General features: G+C 44.7%; 1 protein-coding gene and 1 long non-coding RNA gene across 4 annotated transcripts; one reads left to right on the top strand and one right to left on the bottom strand.

Annotated features, from left to right (window-relative positions):
• Window positions 1–4,401: 4,401 nt before the first annotated feature.
• Window positions 4,402–5,171, bottom strand: LOC115248026 (uncharacterized). Its single transcript, XR_003887053.1, has 2 exons — window positions 4,909–5,171; window positions 4,402–4,827 (listed from the first exon to the last, which is right to left on the bottom strand). It is a non-coding gene; the product is annotated as an uncharacterized lncRNA (long non-coding RNA).
• A 2,274-nt stretch (window positions 5,172–7,445) lies between these two features.
• Window positions 7,446–22,932, top strand: LOC105418106 (macrophage mannose receptor 1-like). Of its 3 annotated transcripts, none has more exons than XM_029831421.1 (31): window positions 7,446–7,537; window positions 7,807–8,163; window positions 8,246–8,416; window positions 8,662–8,817; window positions 8,917–9,039; window positions 9,287–9,424; window positions 9,511–9,690; window positions 13,282–13,436; window positions 13,810–13,923; window positions 14,018–14,133; window positions 14,227–14,375; window positions 14,450–14,649; window positions 14,940–15,152; window positions 15,234–15,381; window positions 15,473–15,511; window positions 15,888–16,054; window positions 17,191–17,261; window positions 17,349–17,443; window positions 17,577–17,719; window positions 17,961–18,066; window positions 18,159–18,286; window positions 18,352–18,390; window positions 18,785–18,832; window positions 19,269–19,371; window positions 19,777–20,009; window positions 20,113–20,278; window positions 20,391–20,555; window positions 20,641–20,757; window positions 20,850–21,008; window positions 21,543–21,581; window positions 21,671–22,932. In XM_029831421.1, exons 2-31 carry the CDS (start codon window positions 7,968–7,970, stop codon window positions 21,904–21,906), a joined length of 4,113 nt encoding a protein of 1,370 aa, XP_029687281.1. In that variant the 5' UTR covers window positions 7,446–7,537; window positions 7,807–7,967; the 3' UTR covers window positions 21,907–22,932. The 3 variants fall into 3 exon arrangements, with proteins under 3 accessions (XP_029687281.1, XP_029687280.1, XP_029687279.1); XM_029831420.1 differs by having other exon boundaries at window positions 7,446–7,595; window positions 13,285–13,436; XM_029831419.1 differs by having other exon boundaries at window positions 7,446–7,595.
• The last annotated feature ends 1,374 nt before the right edge of the window (window positions 22,933–24,306 follow it).

Below are 24,306 nucleotides of genomic sequence, written 5' to 3'. Positions count from 1 at the left end.
CGCAATGTTGCAACTTTTGATCAAGAGAGACATAAGTTGAGAGCAGCTGTAAAAGAGAAGAACAGAACAGCAAAATAAGTTATTGAAATAACCACCAAACAAACAGCGGCTCCTCTAAAAAACCCTCCACCACATGAGTTAGAAGTCGATTACTGTACACCGATATCTATCCACAACTTCCTGTCCTTAGCCAGAAAGGTAAATATAAAATTAAGGATGAGGACAACCAAACTGTTGAAAAGGGAAAGGCAAAAACAGTTATGCACATTTGTCCAATTATCCCAAATTTCGAATACCTCAGCAATATTACTTACAGTCTGCAGGGCTTTGCCAATGAAACGATAAGAGGCTTTGAACATCTCTCACAGACCTACACTGTTGAAACATGACATGGCATTAGATTACATCTTGGCTAAAGAAGGAGGTTTGTGTGTGTTTTTGAATCTGACAGGAGATGCCTGCTATACTTTGATTCCAGACAATGGTGATAATATAACGAGCGTGATTACTCACACATTAAATTAGTCTCTAGAAGTGCCTTTTTTCACCTCACAAAGATTAGGAAGCTACTAACGCGGCATTATGCTGAAAAGTTAATTCATGCTTTTGTTACTTCCAGGCTGGACTATTGTAATTCTTTATTATCAGGGTGTCCAAACAACTCTTTAAGAAGCCTCTAGTTGATCCAAAATGCTGAGTTCTGACAGGTATTGACAAAAGAGATCACATAACTCCTGTAATGGCGTCGCTTCATTGGCTGCCCGTTAAATTTAGAATAATTTTTAAAACCCTTCTTTTGACCTACAAGGTTCCTAGAGGCCTAGCTCCATCCTATCTGAAGGAGCTAGTGATACCTTATCAGCCCAATAGACCGCTCCGCTCTCAGAATGCTGGTCTACTTGTGGTTCCCAGAGTTTCTGGGAGTAGAATGGGGGGCCGAGCATTTAGCTACCAGGCCCCCCTGCTATGGAACCAGCTCCCTGTCCAGGTACAGGAGGCTGACTCCATCGCTACTTTTAAGATCAGACTTAAAACCTACCTCTTTGAAAAAGCTTATTGTTGCTAATTCTGTAGTTCCAGTTACTATCATAGATAGACAAACTATCATACTTAGGGGGTCGTTTAATCGTTAGGTCACATTTTAGCTTAGGCCAAGGCTGCCGGGGTCCGGAAACATGATCACCTGACTGGCCTCTGTCACCCCCCCACTGGGTCATGGTTTCCTTTCCTCTCCTCTCCTCTCCTCTCCTCTCCTCTCCTCTCCTCTCCTCTCCTCTAATTAAGCAGACTAGTTATGCTGATTCCTGTGTAGTTTTTCTGCTTCTCTCCCCCCTCTATTCATTTACAGGTATTGCCGCCTTCGGAGCTGCATGATGACCTCCGGCCCCGCTGACCCGTTGTATAGTGTATTTTTGTGTGTGTTTCTGTGCTCTGTGCCTCTCCTCTCCTCTCCTCTCCTCTCCTCTCCTCTCCTCTCCTCTCCTCTCCTCTCCTCTCTCTCTACCCAGCCGGCCATCAGCAGGAGGGTCCTCCTACATGAGCCTGGTTCTGCTCAAGGTTTCTTCCTGTTAAAGGGGAGTTTTTCCTTGCCACTGTTGCTTGTCTGGGTTTAGGCCCTGGGATTCTGGATTCTGATTGTATAAGACGCTATATAAATAAAGATTGATTTGATTTGATTTGATTTGACAACGGCCAGAAGCTCCTTGTTTCCCACCTCGTAATTCCGCTTCGCGGGAGAGAGCCGATGGCTGAAGAAGGCGCACGGATGGAGCTTCTGGTCCTCCCTGCTCCTTTACAACAGGACGGCCCCGACTCCCACGTCAGAGGCATCCACCTCTACCACGAACTGCCGACTGGGTTCGGGGTGAGCGAGGACGGGTGACGACGAGAACAGGCCTTTCAGCTTGTTGAAGGTGGCTTCGGCCTCGGGAGACCATTGGAAGCTTTGTAATGTGGAGGTGAGTCTGGTGAACTGGGCAGCCACCTTGCTATAGTCACGGATGAATCGACGGTAGAAGTTGGCAAAGCCCAGGAACTGTTGTAGTTGTCTACGGGTAGAGGAAGTTGGCCACTTCATCACTGCCTTCACCTTGGCCGGGTCCGGTGAAAGCTGTCCCCGCCCCACCACAAACCCCAGGAAAGAAACGGAGTAGGTGTGGAACTCGCATTTCTCTGCCTTCACATAAAGCCAGTTCTCCAGGAGCGGTTGGAGAACGAGCTGGACGTGCTGGACGTGTTCCTCCTCAGACGCGGAAAAAATCAAAATGTCATCCAGGTAGACAAACAGGAACTTATTTAACATGTACCGGAGGACATAATTGACCAGAGACTGAAACACGGCGGGGGCGTTGGTAAGTCCAAAAGGCATAACGAGGTATTCAAAATGTCCCAACAGGTTGTTGAAAGCCACTTTCCACTCGTCTCCCTCATGAATCCGCACCAAATAATATGCGTTGCGAAGATCCAGCTTGGAAAAGATCTGGGCCCGGTGGAGAGGGGTGAACGCTGCGTCAAGGAAGGGCAGTGGATACTTGTTTCTAACAGTGATTTGGTTCAACGCCCGAGAATCGATACAGGGGCGCAACGTGCCATCCTTCTTTTGGATGAAGAAAAACCCGGCCCCAACTGGAGAGGAGGAGGGCCGAATCAGTCCGGATGCAAGGGACTCCCCAATATAGCTCTCCATCGCCTCACGCTCCGCCCGAGAGAGGTTGTACAGGCAGCTTAAAGGTAAGGCGGCTCCGGGAAGGAGATCGATGGCGCAGTCGTATGGACGATGGGGCGGAAGGGAAAGTGCACGCTGCTTGCTGATGACCTCGCCCAGGCAATGATATTCTTTCGGAACCCGGGACAGGTTGGGGTTCTCCTGGGCGGGAAACGGGACCGCTGAAGAGGAGGTGACCGCAGCACGAAGACAGCTGGTTTGACAGGCAACACTCCAGTTCACCAGCCTCCCGGCTGACCAGTCGATCAGAGGATTGTGTCGAGCTAGCCACGGAGCTCTGAGGACTCCTGGAGAAGAGGAGGAACGGATGATGTCGAACTGGATCTGTTCCCGATGATTTCCAGAAACAACGAGGGTTATCGTCTGGGTTCGGTGTGTTATCCTGGCCGTGACCTCCCCGTCGAGACCCAGAATTGTCTTTGGTTCGGGCAGCGTCTCGATGGGAAGGCGAGCCTGCCGGGCCAGATCCAGACTGGTAAAGTTGTCATCAGCACCCGAGTCCACCAGGAAGGCCGCAGAAACAGACTCCTGAACCCAAAGGAGCGTGCCTGATAGAGTTAGGCGGGCCAGAGGTGAACAGGATGATGATCTGCTCGCCAACACTCCTGCCGGTGTTGACGAGCTTAATCTTTTGGCCGCACTGGGCAGTCAGCGAGAAAATGGCCTGCGTGGCCACAGTAAAGGCACAGACCTGCCGTGCGCCGGTGTTAGACAGGGTTAGATGAGTTCGACCCAACTGCATCGGTTCGCTGGAAACGTCTCCTGAGTTTCTCACCGCCCGCTCGCTTGTCCTCTGCTGACACCTCTCCCGGAGTCGATTGTCCAAGCGAGTAGCCAGGCCAATGAGCACCTTCAAGTTCCCTGGCTCATCCCTTGTGGCTAACTCATCCTTCAGGTCGTCGGAGAGCCCCTGCATGAAGACTCCCCAAAGCGCCACGTCATTCCACCCGCTCCTGGCAGCGAGGATGCGGAAATGGATGGAGTAGTCCGCGACTGAACTGGCACCGTGGCGCAGGGACAGGATCTGGAAGGCCGCCTCACTGCTTTGGACAGGGTGGTCGAACACCCGTTTTAATTCTGCCATGAAGGCTAGAAAACTGGAGGAAACGGGCGACTGGTTCTCCAGAACGGCCGCTCTCCCGGAGAGAAGATTTACGACAAAGGCGATCTTTGCCCTGTCGCTGGGGTAGGTGAGAGGCTGGAGATCAAAAACTAGGGAGCACTGAAGCAAAAAGCTGGCGCAGTAACCCGCCTCACCAGAATACCGCTCCGGGATGGGGACATGGGGTTTCCACGGCGCGGCGGCCACCAGCTGCGGAGCGACTCTCGGCGCCTTCACGGGTGGCGGAGGCGGACCCTGCTCCGACCGTCCAGAGGAAAGCAGGTTCGTCACACTGGCATTTAGGGTCTGAAGCGAGGTCCAGATGTCCGTAAGAAGCTGGTCGTGCTGGCCCAGCAACCTTCCCTGAGCCTCCAACGTACGGCGCACTGCGTCCTGATCCGCCGGGTCCATCCTGGTTGGAATGTAATGTTAGGAGCAGTTGTACCAGGACCCGAAAGCAGGCAGCACACAGTGGAGGGTGGTGCCCGAAAAACTCTTTAATTGGAGGCAACAGGCCAACGAACGATCCACAAGAGGCATCGAGACCTCGGAAGAATCCAGCAAACAGTCCACGGGGGAAACTCACCACGATAGTCCAATCACAGTTGGCAAAATCACAGTTGGCAAAATCACAGTTGGCAAAATCGCAAAGATTTCGCATAAGGGACAAAACATTCCAACACTGGCAAACAGAAGTACAGGCTTTAAATAGGGGACTAGATTACAGATAGGCCACAGGTGCGTCTGCCTGCGGCTCCAGCTGCGGCAGAGGAGAAGCTTCATCACGCCCCCTGCATGAAGAAAACCGTAAGCAACCTCCCAGAACCCAACACTCCTCCTCCTTAAAATTGCGGGGTTTGAGGATGAATCGCCTTTGATGGATTCAGGTGGCCAGCCCCTCGGTCGGGTCCCGACGGACGTACCCAGGATCCCACTTCTGACACCAAGTTTGTCGCGGAATTTTAGGCCGTTTGGAGAAGTAAACGATGAATCTAAGTTTCTGCGTAGGAGATGGTTTATTCCAGTCAGTCGGTCAGGATACACACACAGAAGCATGCGGAGAGATCTCTATTAAACGTACACAATTCTGATCTTATATAGCCCAAGGCCCGACTCCGAGGTGTGGACACAGGACGTCAACACAGCGTGTGTGCGCTACATGCACCGCAGGTGTTTGGTGCCTTCACAGCATGTGTTCTGGCTGGCGCAAGAAGTTGAATGACTGAGAAGGCCCCCCCTCTCAGTTGTTTGACGCTGGTCTTCTTTGAACCTTTGTTTCCTGTAAAAGCATGAGGTGGCAAACGGACTTCATCTGCTCTCCTAAATTTCCATTTCAACCCTTCCTTTTGCACTCAATTTACATTTCACAATAAGATTCCATTTCAATTTCCCCCTTTTGCACTCAATTTACATTTCACAATCAAATTCCATTTCAACTTGACACTCACCCAGTGGCACCTGGTAAAAAATATTCTTGATGAGGTCAATGTAACATCACATTTCCCCGCCGCTGTCCACATGCTTGGAAGAGGTGATGTCCTTCGTGCAACCTGAAATTTGCGGGTAATGGACAAATGCAAGGCTATTGATATGTTGTATCACAAGATGCTGTAGTTTGGATTAGGGTTTTAAGTTAGTGTTCACTTTTGGGAAATTGGGCCTCATTCACGAACCGTTCTTACGAACAAATTTGTTCTTAAGTCCCACTTACGAACATTTTACGAAGATTGTGGCATTCACCAATTTCTTCTTATCCTGGATTTATGCGTAGGTAAGAACAAATCCTACGAACACTAAGGAGTACTCTTACGCACATTTCAGTGCCGACATGTTGGCATGGTTGTGTTTTCTTCTCTTGTGCAGTTCAATAAAATTCAATATTACAATGATAATTCTGTCATATTTATTTATTTATTTATTTCCTATTTTTTGAGAATTTTAGAATTACGTAAATGTGCCAATGACTTAACATTAATGAACCAAATTGGAAACCATGCCAAAACTGTCTTTTTATTTGATTTTATCTTGATTTATTTTATTAGGGGATCGAGGATATGCCCTGGCTCCCTGGTTGTTGACACCACTGACCAACCCTCAGACTCCACAGGAAATTTTATTCAATCAGATGCATGCGCGCAGTCGCTCCACCATTGAACACACCATCGGCATTTTAAAGGGGCGCTGGATGTGTTTGGACACAGAGCCACAACCCCGTGAGGATGTGTGTCCTGACGCAATGATGGGGCCAGACTGCAGGCACGCGGTTCACGTTTGAGCGCGATTAATTGCCCGTTTGTGAATAAAATGCATTATTGTCACAATTTCAGTCTAACGGTCTTGATTCACTTCAAAAAGAAGAGAGGTTTTTCTTTCCACAAGCCAGTGACTCAATATTATGGGAAATGTACAAAAATATGAAGACATAGTTGAGTAAAATAATTTGAACCCTCATGTCTGATCCTTGCATTTATAATAATAAATAGATTAAAACAAATAAAAATCTTAGCATAATATTAAAAATGCCCCATGAAACATAAAGCTAAACATTTAAGGAGAGTTGGGGTTAAAGCGCTGGTGTACTGGAGAACAATTAAAGTTAAAGTGCTGTAGAGCTGATTTCCTAGTGCTGTCTGCTACATCGCAGTGTAAACAGTAAACAAAAATGCATAGATGGAGTATGAAACTGCAAAAATGCAAAGTCCAGTCCTATTAGGAAGTGTATGGCAAATAAACTCAGAAATAAAGAAAGACTAAAAACCAACCCATATTTCATGCTTCAGATAAGACTTTCCTCCTGTGGCAAAAAACAAATGAAGCTCATACATGACCACTGATGCATAATGTTTGCTAAAATTAGTCAGCAGATCAAGAAACATAAATTCCTGACAGCATGTAAATCAATTAAATCCAAATCAAATCAAAAGTACAATCAAATTTGTCTCTAGGTGCTTTACAGAAACCCAGTGCCTGACCACCAACAAGCAAAAATGGGTAAGGCAAAACTCCCCATTAACAGGAGGAAACCTTCAGTAGGACCAGGTCCATATATGACTGGTGAAGATAGAAGAGAGTAGACATAAATCATGCAAGTACATTAATTGCAACAAGCTGTCAGTGTAAGAGCTGAGTAGGTCAGTGGGGTCAGAGGTTGGCAGATCAGCGCACAGCTATGAAGTCAACAATAATGGGGGAAGGGGAGAAGAGAAGGGGAGGTGGAGGAGGAGGGGCGAGAGAAGCACAAAATGACAAGAAAATGTGTTAATTCAATCAGGAGCTTTGGAAATGAGCTTGTTTTGACTTTGTTTCAGTAATAGCTTAAGGTTTCTTTATTCTGTTTCTACTGCTTTTAGTAGCATCTAAAATCCTGTTCAGTTTGAAATGCTTGACCATAGCTCAAGATAAATATCAATCAAAAATCAGGCTATGTGTTTCAAGAAGAGGAACAGAAACAAATGTCGGGTTGGGCAACACACGTTGTTGTCAACATGTTCCTAAGAAGCACTGTCTCAACCCTGTGTCAGAATTTTTCATTGGCTCACCAGCATGATCTTTCCGGGAAAATCTAAAAAAAAAAAAAAAAAAAAAAGCTTGGAGGGGTGAAATATTCATGTGACACATTTTGCTGGTGGTAGGGTGGTTCAGATGCTTATAAATTTCCATAAACTGAACCTTACATCTTGGAGTGCATGGACGACATCTGAAGAATGGAGGTCACATTTACTGCTTTTCTGCTTGTCCTCCTTACATTAAACTGCTTGGCGTTCGATGGTATCCTCACATTTAATTTATATCTATTGTTTTAAAAAATATGAGTGGTTCATTTGAGCTACTAAAATAGAACCAATTTGTTTTTTTCAAATGCTTGTTGTTGTGCTCTTGCAATATTGTGTAATGAAAATAAGTATAAACCTTACTTTTAGGTGACCTTATTTTAGATGTTGTTTTTTTTTAATGCTGATTATCTCATAATTCTCTACAGATTCAACATTTGTACTAACCGGCAGGACCACTGGTTTTTGTTTATCTAAAAGATATACGTCATGTAATTCCATTCGCTGGACAACTGGAGATCGACTTCTCTTTCCTTGGAATAAGAAGTGCCTGGGAGTTCAGTCGAAAAGCGCTGGAAGCGGAATAAATATGTTTGACTGTGATGAGAACAGCGAACTCCAAAAGTGGGAGTGCAGGAACGAAACGATCCTTGCCCTCAAGGATCAAGACCTTTATGTCGAGCTCACCGCAGATAACACAGCCGTTCTCTCCAAAACTGTAGGAGCCAATAATCACCTCACAATTTCCGGAACTTCCAGCGGTGCTTGCATGAAGACCTACCGAGGTGATGGATGAAACAGGGCTCATGTGGTATAATTCCTTTGAATGGCTAAATCTATATTTTAATATTTCTTTTGAATTCGAAGAACTTTACACCATCGGAGGAAATGCAAACGGAAAGTTCTGCATGTTTCCCTTCCTGTATAAGGACCGGTGGTACTCAGATTGCTCAGTTGATGACTCCCCAGGCAATCGGCTTTGGTGTTCTGTTGAGACTAAATATGAGCATGAACTCTGGGGCTACTGTCCTACGAACAGTAAGTGCTAAGTGCAGATCCTAAAACTTTGTTTTACTGCCATAAGATAAGATAAGATAAGATAAGATAAGATAAGATAAGATAAGATAAGATAAGATAAGATAAGATAAGTCTCACAATGTGGGATATTCGAAACATATTGGACAACAATAAATGGCTATAATAAAAGAGAAGTAAAATTTCTACAGCGTTGTCCATGCAACATGCATAATACATTTTCATAATTCTACAACTCTATTTTGCAGCCAAAGACAGTTGGAACAGACATCCAACTACAGGAGCATATTATCAGCTCAACACAGAGTCGGCTCTGACATGGCCTCAGGCTGCGGTGAGCTGTAAACAGCAGGGGGCCTCCCTTCTCAGCATCACCGATCCTCACCAGCAAGCTTATGTCACAGGTGCTTACATTTGAAAGTAAACGCTTCTGCTTAGCTCCAGGTCTTTACATTCATGGCAAAATGTATTTATTTTTGTCCAACGTACCTGTTTCCTTACAGTACTACTCCAGAATGCAAGGAGAGGACGTGAGGACAAGCTTTGGATTGGGCAGATCCTGAATCAGGAACATGGCTGGCATTGGTCTAATGGGCAGCCTTACCGTTACATGAACTGGGACTCGGGTATGTTTACTTTCCTCACCTATTGTGTTGCTTTTCAGCCAGTAGTTGTAATTAAAAAGTCTTTGAAAAAATAAACGTTTGTTTTACCATTTTTAAATAGTAGTAACAATACTATGCAGTTGTATCTAGTTTTATATACTTTATCCAAAACTTCTCTATTATGTAACATCTGTTGTATAAATCTATTTGCCTATTTTTTTTTAACTCAAAATGATAGATGATAACGTTTTTTTTCTTCCATTTGTAGGATATCCACTCCTTAATCCAGGGCACTACTGTGCAATCATGAATGGTGCCGTGATGTATGCCTGGCAGAGTTCAACATGCACCAAGAAACTGGGGTATATCTGTTATGTTGAAGGAGTCACCTCTCATCCGACTGATGGTAGGTGGAAAATATGTCATTGCTCCATTGCTGTATCTCTACTCTGTTTTATGAGATATTGCTAACCTGGTTTTCCCCGCAATCAGCTTCTGAAACTGGATTCTGTTCAAGCCCATGGGTTCCTTACAGTGGACACTGCTTTTACCTCAACCGGACTCAGAGGACATGGCCCGATGCTTTCAAAGACTGCCGCAAAGAAGGAGGAGATCTGGCCAGCATCCATAATATGGGGGAACAAAGCTTTGCCATCTCTCAGCTTGGCTTTGGTACGTAAGAAACCTAAAAAATGCAACACTGGAAATATTGCACATAAGTACACTTTTAGGCCCCTCCCTGGGCTGCCACCTTATCGTGGTGGAGGGGTTTGCGTGTCCCAATGATCCCAGGAGCTCCGTTGTCTGGGGCTATATGCCCCTGGTAGGGCCACCCATGGCAAACAGGTCCTAGGTGAGGGACCAGACAAAGCGTAGCCCAGGACCCCCTAATGATGCAGAACAACTTTGGTGCCAAGTTTCCCTTGCCCGGATGCGGGTCACCGGGGCCCCCTCCTGGAGCCAGGCCTGGGGGTGGGGCACGTTGGCGAGCGCCTGGTGGCCGGACCTCTGCCCATGGAGTCCGGCCGGGCGCAGCCCGAAGAGGCAACATGGGACCCCCTTCCCGTGGGCTCACCACCTGCAGGAGGGGCCAAGGGGGTCGGGTGCATTGTGTTTTGGGTAGCAGCCGGAGGCAGGGACCTTGGCGGTCTGATTCCCGGCTGCACAAACTGGCTCTAGGGACATGGAATGTCACCTCTCTGGTGGGAAAGGAGCCTGAGTTGGTGCGCGAGGTTGAGAAGTTCCGACTAGATATAGTTGGCCTCACCTCGACGCACGGCAAGGGCTCTGGAACCAGTCTTCTTGAGAGGGGTTGGACTCTCTACCACTCTGGAGTTGCCGATGGTGAGAGGCGACGAGCAGGGGTGGCAATTCTGGTTGCTCCCCAGCTCAGTGCCTGTGTATTGGAGTTTACCCCGGTGGATGAGAGGGTAGCCTCCCTTCGCCTTCGGGTGGGGGGATGGATCCTGACTGTTGTTTGTGCCTATGGTCCAAACAGCAGTTCAGCGTATCCACCCTTTTTGGAGTCCTTAGAGGGAGTGCTGGAGAGTGCCCCTTCTGGGGGCTCCCTCGTCCTCCTGGGTGACTTCAATGCTCACGTTGGCAATGACAGTGTGACCTGGAGAGGTGTGATTGGGAAGAACGGCCCCCCTGATCTGAACCCGAGTGGTGTTTTGTTATTGGACTTCTGTGCTCGTCTCAGATTGTCCATAACGAACACCTTGTTCAGACATAAGGGCGTCCACATGTGCACTTGGCACCAGGACGCCTTAGGCCGCAGATCGATGATCGACTTTGTGGTTGTGTCATCGGATTTGCGGCCGCATGTTCTGGACACTCGGGTGAAGAGAGGGGCGGAGCTGTCAACTGATCACCACCTGGTGGTGAGTTGGCTCCGATGGTGGGGAAGGATGCCGGACAGACCTGGCAGGCCCAAACGTGTTGTGAGGGTCTGCTGGGAACGCCTGGCAGAGTCCCCTGTCAGAAGGAGCTTCAACTCACGCCTCCGGGAGAGCTTTGACCATGTCCCGGGGGAGGCGAGGGACATTGAGTCCGAGTGGACCGTGTTCCGTGCCTCCATTGTTGAGGCAGCTGACCGGTGCTGTGGCCGCAAGGTGGTTGGTGCCTGTCGTGGCGGCAATGCCCGAACCCGCTGGTGGACACCAGCGGTGAGGGATGCCGTCAAGCTGAAGAAGGAGTCGTATCGGGCCTTACTGGCCTGTGGGACTCCTGAGGCAGCAGATGGGTACCGGCGTGCCAAGCGGAGTGCAGCTACGGCGGTTGCCGAGGCAAAGACTCAGGCATGGGAAGAGTTCGGTGAGGCCATGGAGAACGACTTTCGGACGGCCTCGAAAAGGTTCTGGACCACCATCCGGCGTCTGAGGAGGGGGAAGCAGTGCACTGTCAACACTGTGTATAGTGGTGATGGTGTGCTGCTGACCTCAACTCGGGATGTTGTGGATCGGTGGAAGGAATACTTCGAGGACCTCCTCAATCCCACCAACACGCCTTCCAGTGAGGAAGTAGGGCCTGGGGACCTGGAGATGGGCTCTCGTATCTCTGGGGCTGAAGTTGCCGAGGTAGTTAAAAAACTCCTCGGTGGCAAGGCCCCGGGGGTGGATGAGATCCGCCCAGAGTCCCTTAAGGCTCTGGATGTTGTAGGGCTGTCGTGGTTGACTCGACTCTGCAACATCGCGTGGACATCGGGGGCAGTGCCGCTGGATTGGCAGACCGGGGTGGTAGTCCCTCTTTTTAAGAAGGGGGACCGGAGGGTGTGTTCCAACTATAGGGGGATCACACTCCTCAGCCTCCCTGGTAAGGTCTATTCAGGGGTACTGGAGAGGAGGGTCCGCCGGATAGTCGAACCTCGGATTCAGGAGGAGCAATGTGGTTTTCGTCCTGGGCGTGGAACAGTGGACCAGCTCTACACCCTCCGCAGGGTCTTCGAGGGTGCATGGGAGTTTGCCCAACCAGTCCACATATGTTTTGTGGACTTGGAGAAGGCATTCGACCTTGTCCCTCGGGGGGTCCTGTGGGGGGTCCTCCGAGAGTATGGGGTGTCGGGCCCGCTGATACGGGCTGTCCGCTCCCTGTACGATCGGTGCCAGAGTTTGGCCCGAATTGCTGGCAGTAAGTCGAACTCGTTTCCGGTGAGGGTTGGCCTCCGCCAGGGCTGCCCTTTGTCACCGATTCTGTTCATAATTTTTATGGACAGAATTTCTAGGTGCAGTCATGGTGTTGAGGGGATCCGGTTTGGTGACCTCAGGATCGCGTCTCTGCTTTTTGCGGATGATGTGGTCCTGTTGGCTTCATCGGCCCGTGACCTCCAACTATCACTGGATCGGTTCGCCGCCGCATGTGAAGCGGCTGGGATGAGAATCAGCACCTCCAAATCCGAGGCCATGGTTCTCGACCGGAAAAAGGTGGAGTGCCTTCTCCGTAAAGGAGGAGATCCTGCCCCAAGTGGAGGAGTTTAAGTACCTCGGGGTCTTGTTCACGAGTGAGGGAAGAATGGAGCGGGAGATCGACAGGCGGATCGGTGCGGCGTCCACAGTAATGCGGACTCTGCACCGGTCCGTTGTGGTGAAGAGAGAGCTGAGCCGAAAGGCGAAGCTCTCGATTTACCGGTCGATCTTCGTTCCTACCCTCACCTATGGTCATGAGCTTTGGGTAATGACCGAAAGAACAAGATCACGGGTACAAGCGGCTGAAATGAGCTTCCTCCGTAGGGTGGCTGGGCTCTCCCTTAGAGATAGGGTGAGAAGCTCTGCCATCCGGGAGGAGCTCGGAGTAGAGTCGCTGCTCCTCCGCGTTGAGAGGAGCCAGATGGGGTGGCTTGGGCATCTAGTCAGGATGCCCCCTGGACGCCTCCCTGGTGAGGTGTTCAGGGCATGTCCCTCCGGTAGGAGACCCCCGGGGAGACCCAGGACACGTTGGAGAGACTATGTCTCTCGGCTGGCCTGGGAACGCCTGGGGATCCCTCCGGATGAGCTGGAGGAGGTAGCTGGGGAGAGGGAAGTCTGGGCTTCTCTCCTTAGGCTGCTGCCCCCGCGACCCGACCCGGATAAGCGGTAGAGAATGGATGGATGGATGGATACACTTTTAGGACACTTAATCATTTGCCTCTTAACAATATTAAGATAATAAAGAGGAGATATAGAGCTCCACTGTATTAAAAATACTTAACTTTTGTAATCAATTACAAAAGGGATGAAATCATAAATTGGTGTAGATTAAAAGCTACTTTTTTGGCTATGTGTGCAGCAGCTGGTGATGCAGTTTGGATCGGACTGAATGACAGACAGGTGGAAGGACTATTTGACTGGACAGATCACTCAACTGTGAGGTTCACTAGTTGGGGGTATGGAAACCCTCAACTCAAATCTGACCAGGAAGACTGTGTTTTCATCAGAGGAGAGGTAAGAAGGGAAGTTCCAAGTTCAAAATATTTGAGCCCCTCCAAAAATAAGGGCCCTAAAGAGCAAGTTTTCCCAAATTCAGTCATTGAGGGTCGGGTTTTCTGTTCTACCAGGTAGACATTACTATCACCTGGGATCCAATGTTTTCTACCTGATAGGGCACAAAAGGAATTTTTTGCCTAGTAGTACAGAAAACATGGCCCTCGAGAACTGGATTTGGGCACACCTGCTATACAGCAACCCTTTTCACTTTATCGACTAATGTACTGCTCAGCAGGGATGGTAACAACTGCAAATTTTGAAAGATGCATTTGTATTTCATAGAGAGTATTACAACTCACGTTTCTGTCAATGTCTTTGCTTGATTTTGCAGAAGGGGAACTGGGCTGATGGCTTTTGTGATGAAAAACATGGCTTCATTTGTAAAAAGAGAAGTGCCCCTGAACTCCCAGGAGAAGAGATAGTGCAGAATATAGGCTGCAAATCTGTGTGTATTAATAATTTTATATATACACTATATATATTTCAAATTTCTGTGTTTATATATTATGTCTTCCAAAACATTTTCCCCATCATTCCAGAACTGGAAAAGACATGGCTCCTACTGTTACTTTGTAGGAACAGAAACAAAAACATTTGATGAGGCCAAAGACCACTGCGAATCTTTGAATTCCTACCTTGTTGATGTTTCGAATGGGTAAACTTCTTGCTATCAGCGAGTCTATGACTGTGCTCAAAAGGAAATGTGTAATTTTGACACGTCATTTACTAAAAACCTCTTTAAATCAAGGATGGATAACATGTTCCTCATCAGCCTGATTGGGATGAGAGCGGAGAAACATTTCTGGATAGGCCTTTCCAACCGGCTACACTTGGATTATTTTGTTTGGACAAACAAAGTTGCTGTTACATTTACTCATTGGAATCGTGGAATGCCAGGTATGGAATTAAAGGAACTCTCCTCAAATCAGCAAGTAAACTTATGATTAACTATTCCCTTTGTCCTTTTTGAGGTCACCTTCAAGGCTGTGTTGCCATGACAGCCGGGGCTCACACTGGCCTCTGGGATGTGCTGCCATGCACCAATAAGACAAAATACATCTGCAAACATCTGGCAGAGGGAGCAGTTTTAACTACTGTCCAACCGACCAATTTCCCTCCTGATTGTGCAGAAGGTTGGACTCCGCTACCATCAAAACACTACTGTGCAAAGGTGAGGCCACACCTCCATCAGTCAAGAATATTAATGAAAAAGATGCTTTAATAGAAAACCTCCTGGAGACAACTACTCAGTTTCAGTTTGCTGACGTAAATCTGGTACATAAAAATAACTAAATAAATGTACTGACAGTTTTAGGCAGGAAAAATGGGAACAAAGTGGCAAAGAAATGCTATTGTGTGTGTGTGTGTGTTTTTGTGAATTATCCATTAAATCACTTTGAAAGAAAAAAATCAATTTACCAAAAGCTGAGTGATACTTTACCTTTTTGTCATGCATTGAAGGCATTTTTAGAGCCACATGCGAACAAGACGACCTGGTTTGAGGCCAGAGATTACTGCATTGCTATTGGAGGAGAACTCCTCAGCATTCACAGTACAACTGAGCTAAAAACTCTATTCAGCAGTTCTAAGTCAGAGTTTTTGTACAAGACATTTTGGATTGGATTTAACGCCCCTGATCCAGGTACTGGTTATGTATGGAGCGATGGATCTCCAGTGAGTAAACTATCTCCACTTATTAAGATTATTCATCATTTATTGAACATGAATAGGGAACACATTATACATTGCTTTCAGGTAAACTTCCAAAACTGGGCTGAAAACGAGCCAAACAACAGAAACAATATGGAATCATGTGCTGAAATGAGTATATACCATCAACGTTGGCCCTGGAAAGACATACACTGTGAAAAAAACAATAATTGGCTGTGTCAAATTCGTGCTGGTAAATTTCACACAATGGACTTTGTGGATTAAAAAAAAGTATTCAACTGTCACCTCTAGCACCTTTTTTTTTTGTTGTCTCTCATCCATAGGCGATACTCCAAAGCAACCTCCAGAACCTGTTATGCCAGGTATCTGATTACATCATTACACTGAAATACATCATTTGAACATGATTTTTCAATCTGTGAGAATAATGTCAGAATATTTTATTGTCTTTGACTGATGGCGGTTTTTATATTTATTATATTTATTTTATTTTTTATTTATTTTCTATTGGTGATGTCACCAATATGTCTCCCAGTATTTTGCACACATTTAAGTTCCTTTCAGGTATCAGGTGTGCTTTATAATTGTATAATATATATTTTTTAAAAAGGGTACTCCATAATAATTCATTTAAATACTGTTGAGCAGAAACCAAATCTCAGTGTAGGAGAAATGTTGCTGATTATTATAGAAGTTGATCAAACTGCAGCATCTGACTTAACTCTGACATGATTTCAGACTACAATACCACCTCAGATGGGTGGTTAGAATGGAAAGGAAACCAATACTTCATTGAATATAACTCTCCAATGGCTGTGGAGGATGCTCGTCACTTCTGCAAACAAAGGCACGGGGATTTGGTGTCCATTAACAGTGAAGCTGAAAATATCTTTTTGTGGCAACAGGTAAGCAGCCACGCATGTGCTACACAGGATGGTTAAGCAGCTAAAATGTTACAGATAACAACTGATGGTTGGTGAAAAATATTGATGGTGGGGCTGATGTGACAATGCATCTCCTTGCCTAGTTCAGTATAAGAATTTAAATCAACAATTGGAGGCATTGATGGCTTAGTAGCTGGTAGCTAAGAAGAGGGGTGTTCAAGCCCCAGTGTAGACAGGTATTCTGGTAGCAATGGGACTTACCAGGACAACCTTCAGAGGTACCCTTGAGCAATGTACAGAACCTTCCAAATGTCTTGTCCTAACATAATGTAGAGCTGGCAACTGATTCAAGGCAGAGTGCACGCCTTTGCTCATATGCAGCTGCAACATATAAATCGGTCAAGAAGAACGGTCAGATGGGTGCAATCCTGAGCAGTTTCACAGATGAAGCAAAATAAACTTTCACAATTGGAAAAGAAATTAATGGTATCTACACTAGTCCTTGAGAGAACATTACAGCAAGGGTAAGATCAGCCAAACCCATACGAATCTGTGTCTGAGTAAGAGGGACAATGTTTTTGTTTCTAATGTGTGATGAGTGACCGGAAAAGAGAAAACTTAACTATTACTGTCAACCAACCAACCCACCAACCAACCAACCCACCAACCTGTCAATGCTAAAACCAACCAAAGTCCGGTTACAGGCTTAATTTTTCTCTATGGGTGAGAGCTGCTGGGTGATGATGAGGTCGGCCATGTCAGGTCCCAGCTCTTTGACAGGGATTTTCTCTTCCATCGGCCTTCTTGCAAAATGGTAGATAAACAAGGATCTCAACGAATTCAGTGGAAGCTGCACCTTGCTTGTTATCTTGTCATCATCCCTCTGACTGACTGACTGACAGCACCCATAATTTGTTTTTAAAAAAACAAGATTTTTGCTGAAATTTCTGTTGCAAGGATGATATTTTCACCACCCCGAGATTATAAAACTCTATAACACTAGTAGATGATTGAACTGCCGGGACAAGGATGGAAATAATATTTTTTGTTTGTATGATTCATATTACTTGGAGATATACACACACTACTGGGTAAAAAAACAATGCACTGACTAAGTTGGTAAGTACAGTTGGTGTAAAACATGTCTCTGTGTGCAGATAAGCAAGAGGTCCCATTATTCTGGTTATTTTTGGATAGGGTTGTCATTGGACCTTGACAGGACATTTCAGTGAGTAAAGCATTTATAGTTTCATTATTTTTTATTTTTTTAAATAGTTTTTCTTTGTAAGACAGCAAGTATCTTGCTTGTATTCAGGTGGATGGATGGCTCTCAAGTGGTGTTTGAACTGTGGGACGACAAACAGCCCAAATTTAGCAATTACGATGAAACATGCGGTGTCATACTTGATGGTGAGTACCGTCTTCACTATGAAGTAAAGCTGTATTAATTAATAGGATCTTAACACAAACACAAAATAATGGTAATTAAGCTACTTTAGAGTAAAAACATATTAATACTTATCAACTTTTAACTGGTTCACAGGATTTTGGTACAACAGCAACTGTGGAAATGAACACAACTTCATTTGTAAACGGACTGGCTCAGTACCTGCAAACACCACCGTGGCACCCACAGAAATCCCCAAAGGCGGTTGCCCACCCTCCTGGGTCAAATTTAATGCTAAGGTCAGAGGTTACATTTTTTGAAGGGTTATGGGAGATGGCTGGGTCTGGGTGTTGGCAATTTTATCCTTTATATGCTGCAGCACTGCTGTGTTTTCTTAAAAAATTAGGATTGAGATTATCTACCCATTGCTGACCATGCACAACTGTAACAACTGCGTAGTATGTGTCTGTGTGTTTGTCCATCCTCACCAGTTTGGTCAATTATATCTTTCTAAAATAAGATTATCATTCTCACTCCCAGTGTTACAGTATCATTGAAAATCCAAAGGTAACATGGGATGATGCACGAATCCAATGCCAGAGTATGGGGGGAAATCTGGTCTCCATTCCTTCAAGACAAGTGGAGGGTTTGTTTAATCTTTTTAAAAAAAAAAAAACTTATTAAATAACCTGGCATAAATGCAAATATGCATACATTTGTTAATTGCTGAAATTTCAGTTTTTCTGATTAATCGAATGGCGGAAAAGCCTGCCTCCGACCACTGGATTGGTTTGTTCGCTTCAGAATCAAATTGGCTTTTTTGGAGTGACGGACAAAAAAGGCGATATATTAACATGAATTTGAAGGTGGGTACAGAGAACCTGAATTATGAGTAAGTTTCCAAAGCTAACACTCACCATTGTTTCTCTAGATTACCTCCCCTTGGATGAAATGGCACCTTCGCAAATATGTAAGATCCTATTTTTCTATTGCCTTTACAGTTGATCAACATTTATGAAATTTATCTGGTTTTACAATTATGCAGCATATTTGTTGATGTGATTGATTTTTTCCCCCTGAACCGATCCAGTTCATTGCCTTACTTTGTAAGGTCTATCTCTATTCTAGAGCTGTACGAACTATATATATGTAGAAAGGACGGCCTCCATCTTACTAATTGCTATGAACCTTTTCTTATTTTTTCCTTTCTATCGTAAAGAAAGTTCTAAATTTGGGTTTGAACTGTTTAGGACAGTGTGTGGATATAATTTTAAATTAAATGTACTTAACCTACTTTGTGTTTAAACTATGTGATGTGCATTGTGTGTGATGAGCCTGATCATTTCAATTGTTGTCCATTTCAGAAAGACCATATTAAATGGAAATTTTTTGCAGGAGAATATAAGAATGAGGTAGGACAAATGAGATTATGCTATGCATTTCAACTTCAGACTAAAGTAGTCTGAAGCACAATTTCAATCTGACCCAGTTGGGATGTGTGCTTGCTGTTGCTGAATCTCATTGTTGATCGCAGTCAGCATTTCATGTCTCCATGTCTGTGAAACAAAGCTTTCTCTATATTAAAGCCTACTCTGGTGTAATGACACATAACTTTTTGAAATGTTCAGCCATTCTCTTCCTTCCATTCATATGGTCTGAAAGTTAAGATACCTTAGGTTAGAGTTCTCATCTTAGCCCCAAGAAATCAACACCATAGCTACAACTTAATTTTTCGACAGTCACAGATGTGTGTTTTGAATTTTGATGATTACGATTTACAGTTTACAGAAAATTCTTACTACTCAGGGACTATTTTTGATCAATTTTTACCATTTTCCTATTCTCCAGAAAATATGCGTAGCTTTTAGCACTGATGCCATTTTTGGTGTCGCCAGATGGATAGAAAAGTCCTGCAATGACACAAATGGCTATATCTGTCATCAAAATATCAGTAAGTTCTGTTTTCCATTTTCATTTCCCTTTCAATGCTTTATTTTTTATTTTTTGCTCTGCTGCTACCGCTACTCTTCTTCTGTTTATGTATACTGGTGGGTTACAAAGAAATCTTTTGTGTGATCTCATATTAATTTGTGACGATGAGAAAATCCATCCATCTGTTTTCGGTCACTGCTGCTCATTTGTCATGGGATCCCAGAGTCTATCCAAGGAGGCAGGAATATTCCATGTACAGGTCACCAGTTCATCAGAGGGGAAACACACTAATGTGCATGTTTTTTTTTGGCCAGAATAAAATTACAAAGCCAAAACAACAAACCCAAAGAAAGACCAGCAACATGAAATAATGAGTATTGATAAAGACATTCAAAAGGTAAAATGTTTTTCTTTTCCTCAAAAGACCCATCTTTGCCAGAAACCCCCGGAATAACAATTTCTGGAGACTATGTCAGAATATTAAATGACTCCGTCAAGGCTGTTACTCAGCTGATGAAATGGGAAGATGCCAGGCACCACTGTGAGGTTGACGATGCCCAGCTCATCAGCCTGCGGAACGGGTGGTTGCAGGCGTATGTGGAGCTGCTGGCTGTGACGCTCAAAACTCCTGTGTGGATCGGTCTGAACAATTTGCAGGTAGGAGCCATGGAGCCTCTCAGGCAGCAAAAATGGTAATGAACTGGTCATTGAGCACAAGCCAGGATTTTAGCTAACAGCCACGGTTGTTGGTGGTGTTTAGACCAGCGGCTATTTCAGATTTATCGATGGCTGGCATGTGATCTTAAGTCGATGGGGAATAGAAGAACCAAGCAAGAAGCGACCTTGCGTCTATGTGGACATCGATGGCAAATGGAAGACTGCTTACTGCAATGAAACAATGAACAGTGTTTGCATGAAGTCTAGAGGTACCTCTAACTAATATATCCACAGTCATAAAAATAGATAAAGATACAAAAGATACTCTTCATAAAAGAGCTAAAAAAAAAGAGTTTCCACCACCGTTGCTATCATTCACAGATGTCCCCCCAACAGACGTGAGCGATTATCCAGGTTATTGTGCTGAAGAAGTACAATCTTCGGTAGATGTGCATTTCTTCTGGATACCTTATAAGGGTCACTGTTACAAAATTTTCACAACAACAGAGCTGTGGTCTGATGCATGTGCTAGTTGTGTACAACATGGTGAGTCCCCTGCAGGATTTGCTGGTATTATTTGGTTGCAAATTTTTTCATGAAGTTGACAATGAGCAATTTTCATTTTGTCAAGGTGCATCACTAGCCAGCATTGGAGACCCTTCAGAGCAAGAATTCATTGAAAAGCACATAAAAGTGTTTGAAGACATTCATTCATCTTTTTGGATTGGTCTGTTTAAAAGCAACAGAGGTACAGCAACTGATTTTGACTGAAATTATTAACAACAACCATAATAATACATATGGAACTTTAACATACATTGAAATAAAATCTGTTGCCAGGAGAGTGGAAATGGTTAGATGCATCAGTTATGGATTATGCTAACTGGGGCAAGGATCAACCGTTTGACCACATTCATGGAGAGATCAGCACTTCAGATGGGATGTGGTTAACAGCTGAAATGCAGTCATACAGACCGTATATCTGCAAGAAACAAAAAGGTAACTTTTAAAAGTCAGGCAACAGCTGCTGCTATGATGAAGGCGTAATTTTTATACCAGAAATGTGAGAAACTAGATTAGTTATTCACATAGATAAACTGGTGTGTTAACAATTAATGTTGATTAATTAATGATTCAATTTGATGATTTATCTTAACATTTTTACAATATGATAGCTCAGTGTGAAGGGGACTGGGCTGAGATGTGGAGGGAGGTAGTGGAGGCCAGAGCACTGCTGAGGTACCCTTGTGCAAGGTACCAAACCCCTAAATGCTCACATGTAGCCCTGGTGAGCTGGTGCCGCATTCTTTGTACCCTGCCTTCACCCATATGCAGCTGGAATAGGTACATCCTCCCTGTGACCGTGAAAGGGATAAAGTGGTCAAGAAAATGAAACAGAATATACAATTTCACACAATGATGGAAAAATAAATTTAATGGTCATGTTTTTGGTGACTGAAAGAGGTGATGGCTGTCAAGGTAATTTGTAGCTAATGTGTGCTAATATAGCCGCGTTTCTTTTCTTTTCTCCAGTGCCACAACCAACATCTTCACCATCATCATTACCAGCTGGTATGCTCTTGTCCCTCATTACCTCCCTTATTAACTCCTCACCTAATTTCTGAAAAGCTAAATGTTTTGTCTGATTATACTCTGTGCAGTAATGGAGTCAATGCACCGTAGCTATGCTGCTCTCACGGCGTTGCTGGTGATCGCTGGGATTGCCTTGGCAACCGTTGCCATTGTCTTCATTCTCAGAAGACATTATCACTTGCCCATCCTCGAGAATTTAACCTTCCCTAACCCACTGTTTTTTGGCAATGAGCAGAACAGGTCGGACACCCGCTTGATTGCAGAGAATGCAGAAGAGAATCCTGAACCTATGGTTACCATGTAAAGAATTACACAGGCAGTATTTCAATGAAAAATTTGTTTGTACGAGAGTGCTGTGTATTTCTAGATTTACTATGGGTGTTGTGTTTAAAGTGTTATCTACACCTACACACACACACACACACACACACACACACTGTGACTCAGGGGAGGTTTTATGACCTTGCAGAAAAGTGCAAGTCAGCACTCCTGAAAGTTGATGTCTTTTTCATTTGCAATCATAATATCACATTACAGGTACCTGATCAAACACCAACAATCACAAAATAACAACAATCACAGTCAGAAGGAAAGAAAATCAGTAATTGACATGTTTATATTATTAAGCATATCTGAATAGTTTCAGAGAATACAATAAATGAATGCATTCTGCAGTGTTAAAGGTTAAAGCAACTGATGAAATACGAGGAGGCAACTTTGAAGAGTTCTCATCTTTACTCTGTAGTGCAGGGCTATAGGGCTGTTGTGCAACTGTGCACTACTATCATTGGACAATAAATAAATGCAACATAACATTGTGTGAGGCAGTAGCTCAGGTTGTAGAAGCTGAGGGATCTCAGTTCAAGCCCCGATGTAGATTGGCTTTTTGGGTCAATGAATTCCTTCCCAAGCTGCAACAAAAGGGAGCTGTTCCACGGTGACCACCACGGATAAGTCCAGATGACGAAGGGCTGACGTCACTGGCTCCTCGCTCACTAAGGTCCACTGGCGCCCTCTGTTGTTCTAATGTTGATACTGCATAGTGGGGCCCGAGACCAGGTAACGCGCAAAGAAAGCCTGGCAGGGAAAATGCAGGAAGTTAGAAACATTTGTACAGATCTCAGAAATTTTGTTACAGTCCCCTTAGCTTGTATAATTCCGTCTTTTATGGGAATTAAAGCCTCTGAGGAACAAATCTAACAATGATTATTTTGGATAGTATAGCATGCTTTGTTAATGGTTTTAGTGTGTCATTACATTTTAGTTCAAAAAATTAGTTTTTTAAAAGAAATTTAAGGATTTTTTTAAAAATAAAAAAACACAGACACCAGTTTTGTTTAATTCAAACATTGCATTTGCAAAAAAACTGAATCAAAAGAATGAAGACTGAATGAAGAGACATAAAGTCCAGGATGTCTTCAAATTTCCTTCTCCTTAAATCAGGACAAACCTCCTGAACCTGAACCTCTCAGGGATAGATTGGATCACATTATCACTCTAGTTACTTCCAGGCTGGACTATTGTAATTCTTTATTACCAGGATGTCCGAACAACTCTTTAAGAAGCCTCCAGTTGATCCAAAATGCTACAGCTAGAGGTACTGACAAAAGAGATCACATAACTCCTGTACTGGCATCTCTTCATTGGCTGCCCACTAAATTTAGAATAATTTTTAATTCTTCTTCTGACCTACATGGTCCTCGGAGGTCTAGCTCCATCCTACCTGGAGGAGCTAGTGACATCGTATCATCCCAATAGACCGCTCCGCTCTCAGAATGCTGGTCTACTTGTGGTTCCCAGAGTTTCTAGGAGTAGAATGGGGGGCTGAGCATTTAGCTACCAGGCCCCCCGGCTGTGGAACCAGCTCCCTATCCAGGTATGGTAGGCTGACTCCATCTCTACTTTTAAGATTAGACTTAAAACCTTCCTCTTTAAAAAATCTTATTGTTAGTAATTATGTAGTTCCAGTTATTATTCTAGACATATTTATCATATTCTCCTCTCCTCTCCTCTCCTCTCCTCTCCTCTCCTCTCCTCTCCTCTCCTCTCCTCTCCTCTCCTCTCCTCTACTCTACTCTACTCTACTCTACTCTACTCTACTCTACTCTACTCTATTCTCCTGCCCACCTCCCCACTGAGTAGATCAGTGATGATATTATTTCTTGTGTAGTTTCTCTGCTCCCCCCTCTCTGTATCCATCTACAGGTCTAGCCGCCTTTACTGTATAGCAGTAAGCTGACCTGCTGACCTCCGACGCCGCTGACCCAGTCAACTCCTACACCAGCACACCATAATTAATGTATTTCCATGATCAATGCCTAGTCTCTCTTCTACCTGCCCCCCCATCCCCCCCACCTTCTCCTCCCTCTCTACCCAGCCGACCATCAGCAGGAGGGTCCCCCTATATGAGCCTGGTTCGGCTCAAGGTTTCTTTCTGTTAAAGGGGAGTTCTTCCTTGCCACTGTTGCTTGTTGGGGGTCAGGCCCTGGGATTCTGTAAAGCACCTAGAAACAATTTTGATTGTAACAGACACTATACAGTATAAATAAAGAATGATTGATTGATTTATTGATTGATTGATTTAAACCATCTTCAAATTATGATATTTGCAGAAGATATACAACATTCTAAGAGACTCATTCTTTCCTACTAATCATTTCTTTGAACTGTTGCCCATATCCACGTGGATATAGACATACTGTAT

The sequence above is a fragment of the Takifugu rubripes genome, chromosome 22, assembly GCF_901000725.2.
Source record: "Takifugu rubripes chromosome 22, fTakRub1.2, whole genome shotgun sequence".
In the NCBI taxonomy this organism is placed as follows: domain Eukaryota; kingdom Metazoa; phylum Chordata; class Actinopteri; order Tetraodontiformes; family Tetraodontidae; genus Takifugu; species Takifugu rubripes.
This window is presented reverse-complemented; position numbering and strand designations above follow the sequence as displayed.

What these genes read in the sequence shown, in the direction of transcription:
- LOC105418106 (XM_029831419.1), top strand. Translation starts at nt 7,532, where the DNA reads ATGGAGGTCACATTTACTGCTTTTCTGCTTGTCCTCCTTACATTAAAC. An exon ending in TCCAGAACCTGTTATGCCAG is followed by an intron (nt 15,512 to 15,887) that starts GTATCTGATTAC and finishes ACATGATTTCAG; the next exon opens with ACTACAATACCACCTCAGAT. An exon ending in TCCTTCAAGACAAGTGGAGG is followed by an intron (nt 18,067 to 18,158) that starts GTTTGTTTAATC and finishes CTGAAATTTCAG; the next exon opens with TTTTTCTGATTAATCGAATG.